Source organism: Pelodiscus sinensis, chromosome 10, assembly GCF_052426305.1.
Source record: "Pelodiscus sinensis isolate ZL-2025 chromosome 10, ASM5242630v1, whole genome shotgun sequence".
NCBI lineage: Eukaryota > Metazoa > Chordata > Testudines > Trionychidae > Pelodiscus > Pelodiscus sinensis.
In genome coordinates, this window is record NC_143061.1 from 16,344,774 (window position 1) to 16,363,090 (window position 18,317).

General features: G+C 44.2%; 2 protein-coding genes across 5 annotated transcripts in view; one reads left to right on the forward strand and one right to left on the reverse strand.

The window, feature by feature from the left end:
• Positions 1-13,559, reverse strand: part of TMEM212 (transmembrane protein 212) — a 73,735-nt gene extending 60,176 nt beyond the window's left edge. Inside the window, exons 1-3 of the mRNA XM_089780990.1 lie at positions 13,441-13,559; positions 12,046-12,112; positions 11,088-11,121 (exon numbers count right to left, since the gene is read on the reverse strand). Coding sequence (XP_089637116.1) covers positions 11,088-11,121; positions 12,046-12,112; positions 13,441-13,559 — 220 coding nt within the window. The remainder of the gene's footprint in view (positions 1-11,087; positions 11,122-12,045; positions 12,113-13,440) is intronic.
• PLD1 (phospholipase D1) overlaps positions 1-18,317 on the forward strand; it is a 139,673-nt gene that overhangs the window by 24,027 nt on the left and 97,329 nt on the right. Inside the window, exon 1 of one of the 4 annotated variants that reach the window (XM_014572375.4) lies at positions 4,776-4,962. The exons of 2 other annotated variants lie outside the window; for them this stretch is intronic. The gene's annotated coding sequence lies outside the window, so the exon portion shown is untranslated. Of the gene's footprint in view, positions 1-4,775; positions 4,963-18,317 lie in introns of those variants that run through there. One more of the 4 variants, XM_075937955.2, reaches the window with a different exon arrangement.

Here is an 18,317-nt window from a genome sequence, read left to right on the forward strand (position 1 = left end):
GGCATGTTCTGTTAACACCTCTGCAATCATACAACAAAAAGCAGTGGTTAGAGGGTTACTGATTACATCCCTAATTATAACAACTGGGTATGCCCCCCCACAACCTGTGGGATCCTGCTTAATTGGTTAAATGTAATGTTTAACCAGTTAATTGATTAAACAGGATTTCACACCCCATAAGAACATAAGAATGGTCATACTGGGTCAGACCAAAGGTCCATCTAGCCCAGTATCCTGTCTGCCAACTGTGGCCAATACCGGATGCCTCAGAAGGAGGGATCACATCAAGTAATCCCCACATAATCTTCCCCTGTCATCTACTTCCAGAGAAACAGAGGCTAGGGATACAATTTCTATGCACCCCTACTTGTAAGAAGTCATAAATCTAGTGTCTCTGTCTCAGGGTGTGTCTAGGATACATGGCTCCATCAATGGAGCCATGTAGATGAGGCAGGATGACAAAGGGAAATGAAGTGGCGATTTAAATAATCACCATTTCATTTAAATCAAAATGGCCGCCACGCCGTGCCGATCAGCTGTTTGTTGGCACAGTGCAGCAGTCTAGATGGGGATCTGCCGACCCCAGAACCCTTCGTTGGCAGATCCTTTATGTCTCGTGAAACGAGGCTTACAGGATCTGCCGATGAAGGGTTCTGGGGTCAGCAGATCCCCGTCTAGACTTCCGTGCTGTTCCGACAAACAGCTGATCGGCAAGGTGTGGCAGCCATTTTTATTTAAATGAAGCAGTGATTATTTAAATTGCCACTTCATTTCCCTTTTTTGAGTAAAATCTACATGGCTCTGTCGACGGAGCCATGTAGTTTAGACGTACCCTCAGAGGGGTAGCCCTGTTAGTCTGTATCTTTTTTTTTTTATTTAAGAGCATTCCTATAGCACCTTAGCATTATGAGCTTTTATGGGGAAGTGGGTCTTGCCCACTTCCCCATAAATACTCTCATGATACTCTCTATATTTTTTGTAAGTTTCTAAGACGTACAGGACTAATATCTCTGTGTAGTCCAGTGGTTCCCAAACTTTTTGGCATCACGCCCCCTTAAACTCCCCTCCCCTCCTCCCATAGCAGCAAAACTTGTTGAGCAAAATAAAAAAAAAAAAGGAACTGACCAAGCCAAAAAACAAAAATAGCAGCGAAACTTGGGTGTGGGGGAGGGAGACTGACCGGGGGGAGGGGAGCTGGGTCACCTCATGCCCTCCTGGAATTTCTTCGCACCCCCCCATCTCTCCAGGGGGCATGCCCCCCAGTTTGGGAACCCATGGTGTAGTTGATGATTTTCAGTGTCCAGCAGAGTAATAAATTTAGGCTCCTAGACTCTTCTTTGGAGAGGTTGTGTAGGTTTTCTTTGAGGATGAGGACTCGTAGGTCAGATATAGAGTGATCAGTTGTGCACCGCAGGGGTTTTATTTTTTATCATTTGCCTGGGTTCATTCAAGAGCAGAGTGATTGTCTGTGTTTGTTGTTGGGGCATTTGGTGCACTGCATGTATTTAGCTGTGATGCTTGTAGCACTGGTGATGTGTGGGGGTGGATGCAGGGCCACATAAAGTCCCTAAGGTGGGAGGGACTGGCCAGCAGCCAGCAGCAGGGCTGGTGCCAGTAGCAGAAGTCCGTGTAGTGCAGCTCCAACCCATCAATGGCGATGGCGGCAGGGAAGGTGCAGGTTGTGTGGCGCTGCTCCCTGGCTGCACTGCTCCAGGGAGTGCTGGGAAAAAGTAGGAAGGGTGGAGCAAGGGTGGGATGTGGTTGAAGCAGTGGGGGTGGGGGAGGCACTGGGGAGGTCCCCCCCCTTCCTTCCAGTGTCACCAGTCCTCGCTGGCTTGGAATACTTTCCCCAGATAGGATTGCCAGCCCTCCAGGATTGTCCTAGAGTCTCTACAGGGCCGGCCCACAACATTTTGGCACCTGAGGAGGGGAGCTCAAATGACACCCCCATGCCTCCTTGCTTGGGCCAAAACTTTGAAAGGTCTCAGTTCTGCCTTCTTCCTGTTCTACTTCTCTCATGGTACTGCTCTGCTACCTACATATGCACCAGCAGCAGACACAATTTTCTACACTGTGTCCTAGCGGCGCCCCCCCCCCCAAGTCTGGCACATGAGGCGGCAGCCTCAGTGCGCCTCATGGTAAGGCCAGCCCTGAGTCTCTAGGATTTAAAGACCTTTAGTTAAATATTTTGTCATATGATGAAACCTCCAGATAGATGTCCAAAAAAATTGGCAACCCTGTTCCCAGAGGTGAAGAAAAACTCTGTGGCTCAGCAGCTTGTGCCTCTCACCTACAGAAGTTGGCCCCCAAAAAAATAAAACAAGGCTTCACCCACCTTGTTTCACTATATCTTGGGACTGACATAGCTACAATTACACTGCATGTAGATTAAATCAGGAGCAAGGGTGGGAATAGAAAACACAAGTTCTGAGTTGCTGGCCTGTGTTTTAGCCCCTAGATGAAATGTCTTCCTTCAAAAGCATAAGAGAAAAAGTTTGACAAGTATCTGTTTGAAGAGTTACATACGGGGAAGGGAATTTCATGGGAACTACATGTGCACAACCTTGCATCTTCTTAGAGAAGGGAATGAGAGTGATGGGTATAAAATATGCTGTCCTGCTGCTTGATAGAGCTCTCAGCTGTGCTAGGCTATTCATCTAAAATGTTTGTTTCTCCCTGCTGCTGGTTCCGCAGTAATTGTTCTTTCTGCCAGAATGAACTAGATTTTATAGGAGAGAAGAGAAACATACTTTAGCTGAGCGAACACTCATGAGCTTGGAAGGATTTGCCAGAACTCTGTTAGCAACTCCAGTAGAAGTAAGGAAATCCACTCTTGGACCAAATTAAGAAGCAAGTAGCTTGGAGTACTGGACGGTCCATGAAATTGGTGCTGGGATGGAGAGATTGCCATCTTTGTTTCCAGTGTGTCCCCTCCTGCACAAGAGCATGCAGAGGGGAACAAAGTAATAAGGAAATGCCAGAGACCCACTGGAGGAAGATGCCACTTGTTTTCCTGTCTCTCCCTTCCCTGAGTCCATAGTCCTGGCAAGCATGTGGCATGAGCAAAGGCAGAACTCAAATAGACAGCCAGGAATCTGGGCTCACTGATCGCAGGCAGCTACTTTGAGGGTCTATCCTGCCACCCCTTCCCACCCATGGGAGCATTAGCATGTAGTTTCATTAGCCTGTTGCCCAGTGCTCTGCTCTGAGACACTGCAGCTTTCCCTGCAGATGGGTTTATATGCAGTATAGCTTGACTTCCCCTCTCCAGCACTGGCCCTATCTGCTCCTTGCACAGGAGGCAAAGTGATGTCTCAGTTGGGGGCAGCATTCTGCACAACTACTTTTCTTTTCCATCGGGTTCCACCATAATTTCCATCACAGACTGGTGCCCCTCCTTGCTGCAGAGTGGCAGGGTCTTCTGGTCCAAGAATCAAGCTTGCTGAGCCACTTTAAATCACAGCTTTCAGGGGATTAGAAGTGCCATGTGCTCCTGGCAAGGTGAGAGGAGGCTTCGAGTGCTCCCCTGCCCCCAGTCCCTGATTGGCCTGTGGGTGGGGGAGCACAAGAAGTCTCCTCCCACTGCCAGGGGAATGGGTGCTTAGTGGGGGAGGGGAGCAAAGGGGCTCCCCCACCCTCAGACCAATCATGGTCTGTGGGTGGGGAAGCCCAGAAACATCCTGGCCCCACCTCTTCCTTTTGAGGCACCACCACTTCAAAAAATTTTGAAGTGGTCCTGGCAAAAAATGATTGCCCACCCCTGTAGCAGGCAGATTTAATGCATTTTTACCAGGACTGCTCTGTGTTTCAACAGCACCTAACAGAGAGGAATGTTGGTCCATGAATAGGGCTCTGAAATGATATAGTAATACAAATAACTATTCTGCTCCCGCTCAGGCATAAGTCCTTATTCCGGAACACTGTTCCGGAAAAGGGCCAGTGTAGACAGCCCAGTAGTCTTTTCCGGAAAAAAGCCCCGATCGCAAAAATGGCGATCGGGGCTCTTTTCTGGAAAAGCGCGTCTACATTGGCCACAGACTCTTTTCCGGAAAAAGGGCTTTTTCGGAAAAGCAGCCTGCCAGTGTAGACGCTCCTTTTCCGGAAAAACGGAAAATTTAATAGTATTCCATTTTAAGCATTTCCGGAAATTCATGCCAGTGTAGAGACAGCCTGTCTCTTTTTAACGTGCATAATAGCATGTTCAAAAGGGCTTTGGGGTTGTGCACTTGAAATTATCTGACCAGTTTAATGTTTGGAGACTACTCAGATCTGACCCAAATATGACCATAGTTATTAGCTTGTGATATACTAATATCACACTCAGTGTGAACTTGCACGACTTTCTTGTCCTTCCCTTAATCAAATATACTTGGCTGCAGTTGCTGAAAAACAGCCTTTGCCTTGTTATAGAATAAATGTAGTTTGAGGAGAAAACAGAGAGAAAATCGTTCCCTTCTTTAAGTACCAAATTCCCCTGTGATTTACACCAGTGTAAGGCAGGAGTAAGTTCACTTGAGTCAGTACCGTTATACAGGTATCAGTGTGCAATAACTAAGAGCAAACGTTGACCCCAAACATTTACTATTTGTTTCCTATTTGGCGGTAATAACAAGTACATAAAATAAAAATGTAGCAGAAATCATTAGCTTGCTCTGCTTGTGGTTCCCCCCTCCCTCTCTGTTTTCCAATAGTCTGTTTAACATATGGGGAGTGGTTTTTGCTTATTTGCAATGCTCATAGGCTAAAGTGTCTGGTGGGTTGGGCATGCCACAATTTGCCTTTAGGGAATCAGCCTGAATTCTTGAACTGAAGCACTTAGGAAGACGCAGCTTTTCCTGTCTGTGCAGATTTCTGTGTCTTTATTTTTCTTATAGTAACATTGTCCTGGATATTCATTTCATAGGAAAGGAAGGTTTTCATTTTAAAAGCATCATGAGGCACCTACTTTCCCAGGGGCATAAGGTTAGTAAAGAAAGGTTTGAAGTTATTCACGGCTTGCCAAACATCATTTTCTCTTGTTGTATTTATTACCAAGCTAACACGGAACAGCTGATAGAGTAATGCTGTCAGATTGTTACTTTCTCTCTGCTGGGGTTGGGAAGGGTTAGCAATTTTAGACTTTTTCAGAAAGAAAGGGAAAAATACTTAAAATGTGTGATGGCACTTTTCAAATTAATACATTGATTGGATACTGCCTTGTTTTAGTTGTGTTGGTGCTGGGGAGATGAGTTCAAAGGCATTGCCCTTGTCTGAAAACCCTTACAATACACTTTTAGTCTGACTTTTCTTTGTAACCTTCCACACTTTACATGTGGCGTGGACTTTTTTGTCCATGATACTGAGCTGCCCTGCTCTCACCGACATCAAAATGGCAGCTGAAAAGTCCGTGAAAATTATGAAATGACATTCTCTGAAAATTATTAGTCTCTTAAGGAGTTTCAGCAGTGTAATATTTTGTTGTGAACATAAACATCTCCTAGAGATGCCCTGTACATTGAATTAGGTGCATGCTGCAGCCTAGTGTCAGAGAGACAATGAAGCAGGCATTTTAGCATTGCCTCTTTAGACACTTGCCGGCTCAGAATATTGGGTAAAAGTGGACAATTCTCTTGACACATTTGAACTACCCCAGCTGCTAAAATAAGGACTTGGAGGAAGAACAGTTTGGTTAATCAGAAGTTGAGGTTTCTTTCCCTCTTTGTATTACTGTTCCTTTGCTTGATGTAAGTTTAAGATGCTTTCTTCCCCAAAGTGTAGCCTGATCTTAGAAGGTGCTGAGCATTAAACATGAGGCATAAATGCTGCCCAAATTCAGACCTAGTGCAACTACACTGACTTTCAGGGGAGGAGCAGCAGCTTTTCCCCTCCTAGGGCTGAATTTGGATGGCCATATATAACAATAATATGTGTATTATATGTTAGTATCAACAGATCCTGCACTTAGTTGCACCTGTGTGACCTTAGTGACATCAGTAGATTACGTGGAATTCTCTGTGAATAGAGTTTGACGGCTACTGTTTCATTATAATAGTCAATGAATAAGGAGTACAAATGAATATGGAACCTATTGATAAAAAAACAAATCAGATGGTCTTTGAGCATCCAATTAAGAGCACAGTAATTCCTCATTTAACACTATACATATGTTTTTATCATGTTAAGTGAAAACATGTTATGTGGGGTCAATTTTCCATTGAAAATAATGGAAAAGGTGGGGGTTGAGTTTCAAGCGGTGGTTTCTTTTGGGACAGGGACATAAGGTTGGGGGAGAAAGGGGACTGGGCTACAGCAGGGAGGGGAGGTGTTTGGCTCTGGGGAAGAGAAGGGGAGGTGAAGGGATTGGGTTGGGAATATGCCCCTGTGATGGGTCTGCCGGGACCCGCACTGTGTCTGGCGAGGGGGCGGAGGGTCACCAGGGAATGGCACGGCGAGCAGCAAACCCTCCGCTGCTTTGCAGTGAGGCGGGGGAAGCCCCAGCAATGGGCCGGCTGGGGAAATCGTGTTATTCCGGGGACGGTCGTGTAATTCAAAAAACGTTCCCTAAAAAAAAAAATCGTACGATCACAAAAACGTGTTAAGCTGGCATGTGTTAAATGAGGAATTACTGTATCTGGAAAGCACTTGATCCTAAAGGTCATGACCCTCAGTAAATTGTATGGGTTGGGTTTTTCAGGAGCAGCTACAGGAGTTAGGCATGTCTCTGACTGAGAGTCAACTCTGGGATGTATAATAGACTTTGAAATCCATCTCCGGGGACCTGCTTCAAAACCTGTTCAGATATTTAATTTAGTCAAGATACGCATTTTAAACGTTCCCATTTCAGGATCATGAGAATTTTTTTATGTGGACGTGTCCCTGGTAATGTTCCTGGAAAAGACTGTAAATTGAGATTTGCTGTGACTAAACTCTTCTTTCTTTTCCCAGAAACATGCACATCTTCCATTAGAGATACACCTATTAAGTGTGTTATAACTAATGGAGTTAGGGCTACACCTTGTGTGCTCACAGCTGATGTCAGAGCAATTTTTGCACTATTAGTTTTGTTTTTTAAAAATGCTCTGGATGCTTCTTTATGTAAAATACTTTTCTTATGAAATGATCCACTCTCTCAGAAAGTGAAATAGATCATCTGACACAACTATAAAATATTACTAGCTTTGTAATAACAACAAAGTAATTTGTTTGCTTAGATAATTATTTTTTTTCCCCCTGTGGATGTGTTTACTTCTAGGAAAATAATCATGATTGATAATGGCATTGCCCTCCTCACGTAGGGATGGTTTTTACAAGCGACTTCACAGTAAAGCTAAGAAAATAGGTGCAGTTTTGTGTGTTTTATCCATCTAATACAAATTGCTGACACATTTTTTCACACAGTTTAACTCTGCAGTCTGGTAAAAATTTATCTTAAGTAGCAAATTGCTGGAAATTCAGAAGCATAAGACAATGCATTTTGCGAGTATTGTCACAGATTTTTATTGACCCTAAAAGTCAGCTTTTATTTATAAAAAATACTTATTAAAGTTACTAAGAATGTCTACCCTGCATACATGGGACGGTAATCTGGAAGACACCACTTTCCAAAAGTAGCTCACATAAGCCCCAAACCATTGCAATAGTTTAACTTATTCTGTCCTTGCCTGTGGCCTGTTATGTTGTCTTCATTGCAAAACAGTGTGTTTTTACATCACGACAGCTATTTCATTGTAAAGCACACCTTCCCTCTCCCCACCCCCTACCCCCAGTTAATTCAGGTTAGCAGCTTGAGTTAAAGCCTTTAGGCAAGTTCACCGACCGACGGGGCAAGAGGGCAAAAGAAGGCAACTGCCCAAGGGCTCAGTGCCCCCAATAGCTGCATTGGAACCCCAGGCCCTTTTAAATTGCTGCCAGAATACCACATGGCACCCTCCAAGCATCAGTGAGGGCTGCCTGGGGAAGGTGTTCCACTTTCTGGGTGGTGCTGAGGGCTGCCTAGACCCAGCCCTACCCTTTCTGCCTGAGGTCCCACCCCTTCCAGGGGTGTGAAGCAGGGCCCACTCCCACCTGGCCTAGGGGCCCAGTGAGGCTGTCAACCCTGCTGCCTGTAGGAGAACATGGCACTGAATTTGTACTGCTAATTTGAGTTGAAGCTAAATTGGCACGTCTTCACTTGTATTTTATCCTGAGTTAGCTAATACAGGTTTGCTCACCCAAGTTAAGAGCATGCTTTTTATTTGCCTCAGTGTGGGGTAGAGTGTAAATGTGGTGGTCGAAAAACTTAGGTGGCAGGTGTTTGATATTGTTAAACATAATGGTCTGATTTCTTCTCTGGGTGTGGTTTTTCCAGTGTTCGTGTTTGAATGGTCTCCATTTTCCTGGCATGCCTGTCAGGAAAGCAGTTGACACTTTGTGTGTGCGCGTGTGCGTGCGTGCATGCGCGCTTTTGTTTTATTGACTATTTTGGACAACATTTTCTCCTGTTTATTACCTGCCCCTAATGAGTCCTTTCTGTGGAAATTCACCCTCAGGGGCTGAACCTGACTCACTCCTTAGCCATCAACATGCCCTTGCATGTTGGCTTGAAATGCACATTTTGGTTGAGGTGTTTACAAAACCTTGTTGGTCAGGTTTTTATTTTTGCAGAACCAAATGCAGGTTCAGATATGGTTCTTTTTTCTCTGGAGGACAAGGCACAGAGAGAGGGATCCTTCAGATAATTTTTTTCTGGTTCGGTCCTTCATAAGTTCACCATGGGTGCATCTACATTGTACCATAAGTTGAAATAAGATACACAATTTGAGCTATGCAAATTGTGTATCTTATGTCAACGTTATTTTGAAATAACGCGCTGTTCCAAAATGTCCCTTACTTCTCATGGTATGAGGTTTGCAAGGTTGTTAGAATAGCGAACCTGTTATATTTCAAAATAATGGGCTTGCTGTTAAGATGCGGGGTAGCTATTTCGGGATACCTCTGATATCCTGAAATAGCACTGCAGTGTAGACGAAACCCATAAGTGATGAGTGACGCACAGCCTCACCAGGACTTCTGCTTACCTGTTTGATGCTGTGGAAGAGAAATGGAGCTTGATTTTGTTTAGCAAAAGAGAAACAGATGGCCTGAGGTTGACAACTGCATTATATTTCCAGGAAACTTTTCTGCTCTTTATATTGCTACCATAGATTTTGGTTTCATTAATAAAAACAGGTGTCACCAGCTGCAAAAGTACAATACACATACTCCGCCAATGCTGTTTCCATTTACTTGTGAATGAGATGGGGAAGGGGCCTTGCAGTATGGGTAGGTAGACTCTGGCTACTCCCAATCACCTGTGGTTTTCACCATCATTTCCCTCAGCTTCTCCTTTGCCCTCTAAAAGAGCCTAGATCTGGACAGCCCTGATTTCCTGCAGAGCGCCTGGAATCCATGGGAAGATATTAGAATTGTGGGTAAGCCCCTCCGTCCCAGCAGGACAATTGGTTGAAAACCCAGTGGGTAGCCGTGGGGAGATTTTTTTTTCTCCCCTGCTTGTGTTCCCCTGTAGTCAGGCACACTGATCTTTCCATAGTTTTTACTCGCTCAGGCAAACTCCTGTTGACATCGGTGAGAGTTTACCTGAGAGAAGCTTGAGCAGAGAGGGTGTAAAGATAGCAGGCTTTGGCCTGCACCTATTTTTAATTGAACGCCAATGCAATGCTATGCAAAGCAGGAAAGAAGAGACCCTGCCCTGGATACATTTACTGTTTAAGAGGGTTTTTATTGTTTCCCCTGCCTCTGCTCCTCATCTGCTTAGAACATTCTCTGGGCCTCTCTCCACTCAGGCTAGCTGCTCTGCTGCATTGAGTGGGGAAGCAGCAGCAGGAGAAACAGTGAGTGAGAGGAGAAGGCTGAGCACATTTCTGTCCTTCCTCCCACAGCTCCGTTCCTTCTGTGCGGAGGGTGGCGTACAGCACAGCACCACCTGTCAGTAATGTGTTAACATATGCATTTGCACAGGAACAGATGCCTATCTGTGATCTTAGTATTGCCAAGTACTGCCTCAGTAGTTCAAAAATAATGAGCCCCCCCAATCATGAGATTGGCTTAAAATAATGAGTTTTTTAAAAATGAAAAAGGTGGAGTTCTTTTTATTTGCCTTCTGAGGCCTTTTAGATTCACATTTGCAAGCTTTTCTCAGCAGACATTAGGGCCTAGAAACTTTGTTTGAAATGAAAGCTGAGATTCTCTCTAATCACATGGTCCCAGGAGCTGGGGATTTAACACCACAACTATCATAAGACTTGCTATGAAATCATGGGAGCTGGGAACACTGAATGAATATGTTGCTGAATGGTACTATCCCAGGGCTTCTATATAGTGTCAGGAGCATGGCTAAGTCAGACCTTGCTCAGACATTTCACACATCCCAAGAACATGCTGCCCACAGATGCTTTCTAGATCATTAAACTCAATAAGCAATATAAATGGAAGATTAGATAATCAAAGCCCAGACCTGTTTTTCATTTGTCAGACAACTCGCCCACTCTAGTGTTTTTCAGAGGCACTCTAATCTCTGAAAGAACCATCTGTTTAAATAAGAGTGGAAAGTGGGTTCTGTGAGTTTGTCCTTGTGCATGTGTGTTTATGTTTGGGGGATGCATGAGAACAGCCTCTAAACAATCTGTGCATCGGCAAATGTATCCTAGTTATATTTCTGCTTCTCCCACAGGGAGGAGGAAGGGGAGACACGGGGACAAAGATGAATCATTTATGCCTAGAAGAACAAAAACTTAATATATATCAAATAACTCCATCATTCATATGAGCAAAAGTAGGGATGGATCCTACCATCCTAGAACTTTGTTAATATTCAGGTTAAGGACAGGGCAAAGTGATAAAGTAATACAGGAGTAACATATTATTGCTTCTATGATAGTAGTGCCCAAAGGCCCTATTGGGCTAGGCACTGTAATGACATAGAATGAGGCTATTTTTCACTGTCAAAAAGGTGTAGGTTTTTATACTAAGGTTAGTCTATACTAAGATTTAGTCTACACTAAGCCTTGCCATCAACCTTACTTACATCACTTCAGCTACACAAATAGCATAACTGAAATCATTGTACTTACTGTGGTGTTTTGCATGCGGTAAAGTCAGCGGGGGCTGCTTTCCCGTTGACACCAGCTACTCTTCTTGTCCTGGTGAAGGGAGTAACACCATTGATGGGAGAGCACTCCGAAATTGATTATCGTGTCTAAGCAGACACAATACATCAGCTGCGGTGGATCGATTGCTGCAGAATCCATCTCCGTTGTAGGGAAGACAAGCCCTCTGATAGTTAACTTGAGGTAGTGCTCTCTTTCTCAGGGCAGGTCTACACTTAAAACACTGGTGCAGCTGTACCTATGCAAATGTGTTGCTGTAATGTTTAAGTGAAAACACTTTCCTGTCAGTGTAGATAAGCCATCTCCAAAGAGGCAATAGCTGTGCCATGGCTGACCTAGCCCTGTCCACACAGGGCTGAGGTTGGCATAAACTACATTGCTCAGAGGAGTGGATTTTTCACATCCCTGAGTAACATAGTTATTCTAATATAGCTCTTCAGTGTCAATCAGTCCTCGGTGTCTACACAGACTGTTTCTTATAGTGAAAACATGACTTTGAAGGTGAGGCTCAGTGTAAATGTGGTGGTCTTAAATCTGATAGGTCAGTGTGGCATTGCTACCCTAGACTGTTTCATTTCCTTTCTGTGTTTCCTGGACTTTCTATTGTTAGCATTTCAAGGGTCTCAGCTAGTTCACACTTCTGTGAGGGCAGTGGTTCACACTTTTTTTTTCTCCTTTTGTTTTACTGACTATTTTCTGAAATATTTTCTTTTCATCGCTTTGAGTTGCTTCTTTGTTCTCCTGCATCTACTGAACATAAATGAGACAAGGCTTGAGTGGCTTTTACTTAGTCGAGGTAAACTTGCAAGCGGGGATGGAGGTAAAGTGTTGACCTCGCCTCATTACTTTGAGGTAAAAAAAGATTCCACCTGGGCTTGTTTCCATTACAGCTTTACAGAACTTGCTAACTTGCATTAGTTACCTTGCTATAAAAACACACCTTTTTGAAGATACAGCCATGGAGTAAGAAACAATCTGTCTTGACAAGCCTAGAGTTTTAAAAGACAAGACACCCAAAAGCTATAACAAGAGTTATAATATGCATGCAGAATTAACAATATGATGGTATTAATTCTATTAGTATTTTGCAGAAGAAGGGAATAGGTGTCTTTCCATTTCACATGTTGAACAAACTGAGTTGTAGTTGCTGCCTTGGGAAGATTTTCCCATCCTAAGAGACTTCTAAGCTTGTAATGTTTTTTCCCATCCTGAAACTGGACAAAAAATCAAAATCTTGAAAGCTTTCATGAATTTATAATTTGGAAAAAAAATAGCATAGGATCAGTTAACAATTTTTTTCCATTTCAGTCTTTTACAACAGCATTTTTACTTTTTTTTTTCATATCAGGGTCAGCGGAAGAATTAAACATTATTTTCTTAGGGTAACTATGTTGCTGTAGTGATCAGAGTGTAGATTCTTCCTGCATTAATGGAAGGAATATACTTTTCTCACAGACATACATAATCCATTTCCCTGAGTAGCAGTAGCTAGGTTGATTAAAGGATTCTTATACTGGGGATTAGGTCTGTTTAACTACAATGCATGGGGATGTGATTTTTTTCATCTATCCTAGTGACATAGCTAGGTCAGCCTATGTTTTAAGGGCAGACCAGGGTTAGATGGCTCCATGTCAAAATATAACAGGCCTGTTTCTTGTTGCTCTGGATTTGGTGGTGTTTACACCATTGCAAAGTGGGCATATAATGTATTACACCCTCTCTTCACTATAGTGTAGAAGATTACACAGGGTGCAGGATAATGGGCCACCAGGCTTATTTGTACCTAATGTTTCTAAAGGATAAAGGGAAGTTACTTGGAGATTGGCAGACAGATCTTTATCACAAACCAGCATTGCAGTGCTAGGAAATAAGAGGTACAAGCGCTCAACCAGGCACCTCTGTGGCAGACTTTGTTCAAACTTGTGCAGGTGGATGATTCACTGGACACTTGCTTTCCCCAGCCAGGTTTCATGCAGTTGCGTGTCTTGAACCATTCTCATTCTTTCATGCTGCAGACCCCATTGGGGAGGTTTTTTTATATTTCCTAAGCCTTTAATCTAGGAGCATTACTAATGTGTAAAGGATCAGACACTTTAGCGTCACTCCCCACATCCTTCTCCTTGGTCTCTGAAATGATACCATTTTTGTCTGTAACTCTGAGTCAGGCAGACGTGTTTGTTTCTCAGTCATTTTTTGTTGCTGCTCTTGTTCCTTTGTGAAATCAAGTCCATTTTTTAGTGTGCTCTGTTTTTGCCCCTTGTCTCAAATTATACCATAAACACTTTGGGGCTACGATTGTCTTTTACCAATTACTTACTGCAAGTCGGGACCATTTCTAACTGGGGCCTCTGGACATCCATAGTCCACTGTGATAAGTATAATAATGCGCACTTCTGCCAAGGTATAAATAACTTGTGATAACCTAATCATTTCCATGACAACACATTGTGATGTCAAGTGATCTCACTGTGCAAAAAAACCAGAGAGATATTTGGGTTGAGAGAGGCTGAGCTTTATTATTGTTCAGTTACATAAGAAACTAAATAGCTAGTGCAGGTATAATCATTTTATTTTTTTACCAATGTGCAGTTTATTCATTGCTGGAGTCTTTCAGGTGGTTATGGTTATATAGCTCCTTTGGCATGTTTCTATAAAGAATGCAAAACACGCATTGTTTGGTATTTTCTTGAATGCTCACTCAGACACTTAACATGTCAACACTCAGATTTGCCTTTGTGAATTGCAAGTGTTACCTGTCTGTCATGCTTAAAGAGTCACGGAAACAATCTAAACCAGAGAATGCTGCCCTGAAAAAGTATGTAACTCTCATATTAGTCAGGCAGAAATTTATCTCTGGTCTATTTTATGAGTTTTCTGAGTGCTTGATCATGCAAACTTTGCATGGTAAAACTTGCAGGCCTGGGCCTTAAAAAGCTATAAAGTCTGAAAATATGAAATTCTATGAAACATGCTTTTGAAAAGAGTGTTTAATTTAATATCAATTAAATGGAAAGAAACCTACTGACTTCCATGAGCTTTCACTTGGATCCTTACACTGTAACAGATTGTCCATGGCCTCTTTGAAATGTTTACTGAGAGAGAAATTCCTAAGATTGGCCCTGATCACGCTGAGATTTTAATGAGTTTGAGTCAATTTAGCTGTTTTCATCAGTGGAGAAAGGAGCAAACAAGACTTAGGTGTCTATGTCTGAGACCCAGAATATTTTGTTTCCCCTGACCCAAAGTTATTTCTTGTGTATTTTCCAAAGCTTGCAGATCAGTAATACTCCAAATGGGCACAACAATGCCAAGATGTAATATGAATTTGTTTTTATAGTATTGGACATTTATAGGTAATCACTTGGCAGCAGCATTTGATGGGTTATACATTTGGCAATATTTATGATGCTCTGGTTTTCTCGATGTAATAAATCTGTTTTTTCTTTTAAAGAAACCTAAAAAGTTTTCTATCACAATTTTAATCACTGATACTGCTTTACATGAATATGCTTGTTTAGTTTTATCTCATTAAGAAATATACAGACTCCTGTTCTGCCGGCTCTTTCTTTATAATGAACATGCTGACTGTTTCTCAAACCTGTTTCTCGTCTCCATTGAACAGGTGCAAATCTGACCCTAGAGAAAGGGCAAAATGTAGTGATTCACAAGACTTTACATCCTTGTAAGAGACTGCCAGAGAAATCAATGGGAGTTTTGTGAACAGAGAAGGAGAGTCCATAGTTCATAGTTATATCCATCATGAACTGTGGGATTGGCTGGCTATCATTATTAGTCTTGGCTGTTGGTAAGCAAATGATGTGAGAATGCATAATAGCATCTCTCTGTGTTTGTATCTGTTGTTCAGAGGCAAAGATTATTTTGCATTGTGTGTCTATAATGCTGAGCATAGTGGAAAATGTATTCAAATTGCGGTCTCTAAGAATTACTGCTATACAAATAAATAACAGAATGAATGAAAAGTGCAAGTTGTGGCCTCATATTAAAATAGTATTTATTATTAGTATGCTGTAAATTTTATGTAAAGGGTAGAGCTGAAAAGAGCCTTACAGAGATCAAGTTTGAAAGACTGAAGTATCAGACCCTTTATCCAGCTATATCAGGACAATAGTGAATGTAGCAATTTGTTAAGTGAATTGACCAGAGAGTTATATTTTTCAGAACTGAATTAGATTTTATGCTCTATACTGGACTCAACTGTTTTTTGTTACAAAGAGCTTTAGAATGAACTTGTGGGAAGGAGGTCAAGAACACTGAGTACATTTATCATAATTGTAATTCACTATCTTTGTGTATCTCCTAGAGCAGGGGTGGGCAATAATTTTAGAAGGCGGGGGCACTTCACCAAATTTTGAAGTGGCCCATGGCCACCCTGAAAGGGGCAGGGCCAAGACATTTCTGTGTTTCTCCCCCCCTCCCCACAGACCCTGGTTGGCCTGGGGATGGGGGAGTGTATTAAGTCTTTGCCCCCACTCTTCCCCTAGAAAGAACCATCAGCTGTTCCAAACAGCTGGTGGTTCCCTCTAGGCACCTGCACTCCTGGTGGTAGGAGGAGAGTTTACACACACCCCAGGTCCTGATTGGCTGGAGGCAGGCTGGGTCCAGCCCACTGTGGCTCTCTTGCCCACCCTGTCCTAGAACATAAATTCATCAAGGTCATGTCAAGCGGAAGTGCAATGAATATAGCATTTCCTGGAACAAGGATGTCACAGTTTGAAAAGATGTAATTTTGAGAGGTTCGCTTGTATGAGTTGTGGGAACTAGTGTATATGTCCACTGAGCCTTAAATCCACTTAAATGCAGGGGGATTCAAATGCCAGATTGGATTCTAGTGCTGTCACTCACCATGTAGCACTTGAAGTATAATGTAGAAAAAACAACTTGGCAGGTGGCAATCTGTCTACCCATCCTAGAGCAATGCTGAATGATTATGAAACTTCAGCTGGCAGTGAAACATTCTCCTCCTTTGTAAATGTGAGCAGTAGCATCATTCAAACTATGCACTGGTTTTATAAGTTACTTGCTGTTATTTATGGTAAACAAGGAAAATCTTAAAATGCCAAATGCAGCTAAACTAGGGTATGTCTACACTAGAAAGTTAGTTCGAACTAACGGACGTTAGTTCGAACTAACTTTCCTATGCGCTACACTAGCGCTTCGCTAGTTCGAATTTGAATCGAACTAGCGGAGCGCTTAGTTCGAACTAGGTAAACCTCATTTTACGAGGACTAACGCCTAGTTCGAACTAGCTAGTTCGAACTAAGGGCTGTGTAGCCCTTTAGTTCGAACTAGTGGGAGGCTAGCCCTCCCCAGGTTTCCCTGGTGGCCACTCTGGCCAACACCAGGGAAACTCTATGCCCCCCTCCCGGCCCCGGACCCCTTAAAGGGGCACGGGCTGGCTACGGTGCCCGTGCCAGGTGCAAGCCTGCCAGCACCCAGCTAGCAGACCCTGCACCTGGCACGGCACAGAGCCACCCACCCGATGCCCCCCAGCCCACCCCCTCTTGCCGGGACCAGGCTGGCAGCTCCCGGGAGCTTGCCCTGGACCGCAAGAGGCGGGCACCTTCCTGGGCTAGTGCGGACATCGTGGACCTCGTCCACGATCTCCGCACTAGGCACAGGAAAGTGGCCGTCTAGGGCAGGAGAGCTGCCAGCCTGGCCACCCAGGAGCAGGTTTGCATGAAAATCAAGGGGGTCCACTGAGACCCCCGACACTGAGCCCTGAGCTTACAATGGCCGTCCTGGGTCAGACCAAAGGTCCATCTAGCCCAGTAGCCTGTCTGCCAACAGCGGCCAACCCTAGGGACCCTGGAGGGGATGGACCGAAGACAGTGACCAAGCCATTTGTCTCGTGCCATCCCTCTCCAGCCTTCCACAAACTTTGGGCTGGGACACCACTCCTACCCCCTAGCTAATACCACTCCATGGACCCAGCCTCCATGGCTTGATCTCACTTCCCTTTAAACTCTGTTCTAGTTGTAGCCTTCACAGCCTCCTGCAGCAAGGAGTTCCACAGGTTAACTATTTGCTTTGTCAACAACAACAACTTTCTCTTACTAGTTTCAAGCCTGCTACCCATTCCTTTCCTTTGGTGTCCCCTAGTCCTTCTTTATGGGAACTCATGAAGAACTTTTCTGAATGCACCCTCTCCACCCAACCCCTGCTTTTAGAGACCTCTATCCTGTCCCCCCTCCGTCTCCTCTTTTCTAAGCTGAACAGTCCCAGTCTCTGTAGCCTCTCTTCATCTGGGACCTGTTCCCAACCCCTGATCATGTTAGTTGCCCTCCCCTCTCCCAGCCTTTCTCTTCCCCTCTCCCACCTCCTTTTCCCAGTCTCCCCCAGTTTTTTTCAATAAAGACAGAGTCAATGTTGGAAGAAACGTTATCTTTATTTTGTACATCAATAAGAAGGGGGGCTAGGGAAGGGCAAGTGGAAGGAGGTGAGGGAGGAATGGGGTACGAGCCCCCGATGGGGAGGACTGGGCTGGCTCTGCGGGCTTCTGGGGGTGGAAGCTCTCCTGCAGCCCCCCAATTACTCCCTCTCCCCAGATGGCAGCCTGCGGCAAGTGCAGCCGGGCTGATGGCCGAGTGGTGTGATGTGCCCAGTGTGGGCACTCAGGGCACTCCAAGCCAGAACTTCTTTGCAAGCGGGGCACCCCTTAGAACTGTGTGTCCGGGGTGGGGGTCGGGACCCTTTAAGCGCAGCCCTCGGCTAGCCTGAGACAGTATCTCCATGCTCTAAGTCCTCCTTTTATGCCCTGCCGGCACTGCTTCCGGCCATCATTAAGCCCTGTTCAGAGTCCACTCAATGTGGACTTACTAGTTCGAACTAGCAAAACGCTAGTTCGAACTAGTTTTTAGTTCTAGATGCGTTAGTTCGAACTAGCTTAGTTCGAATTAACTAATTCGAACTAAGTTAGTTCGAACTAGCGCTGTAGTGTAGACGTACCCCTAGAGGGATGCATGCTTTGTTGCTTCTGTAGTCCAAGTGAATAGCATAAATCAGAGCTCCTTGCATCCCTCCACAGCTATGCGAGGGATGGGGGTGCAAAGAGTGCGAACACGCCTCCCCCAACATGGTCCTCCACGTAAATGTGAGGCCCGGTGGTGCATTGCCCAACCCTCCCTCCCCCGTGCTCTGGCTGGCCAGGGATGATTTCCCACTCCAAGGAAGGCC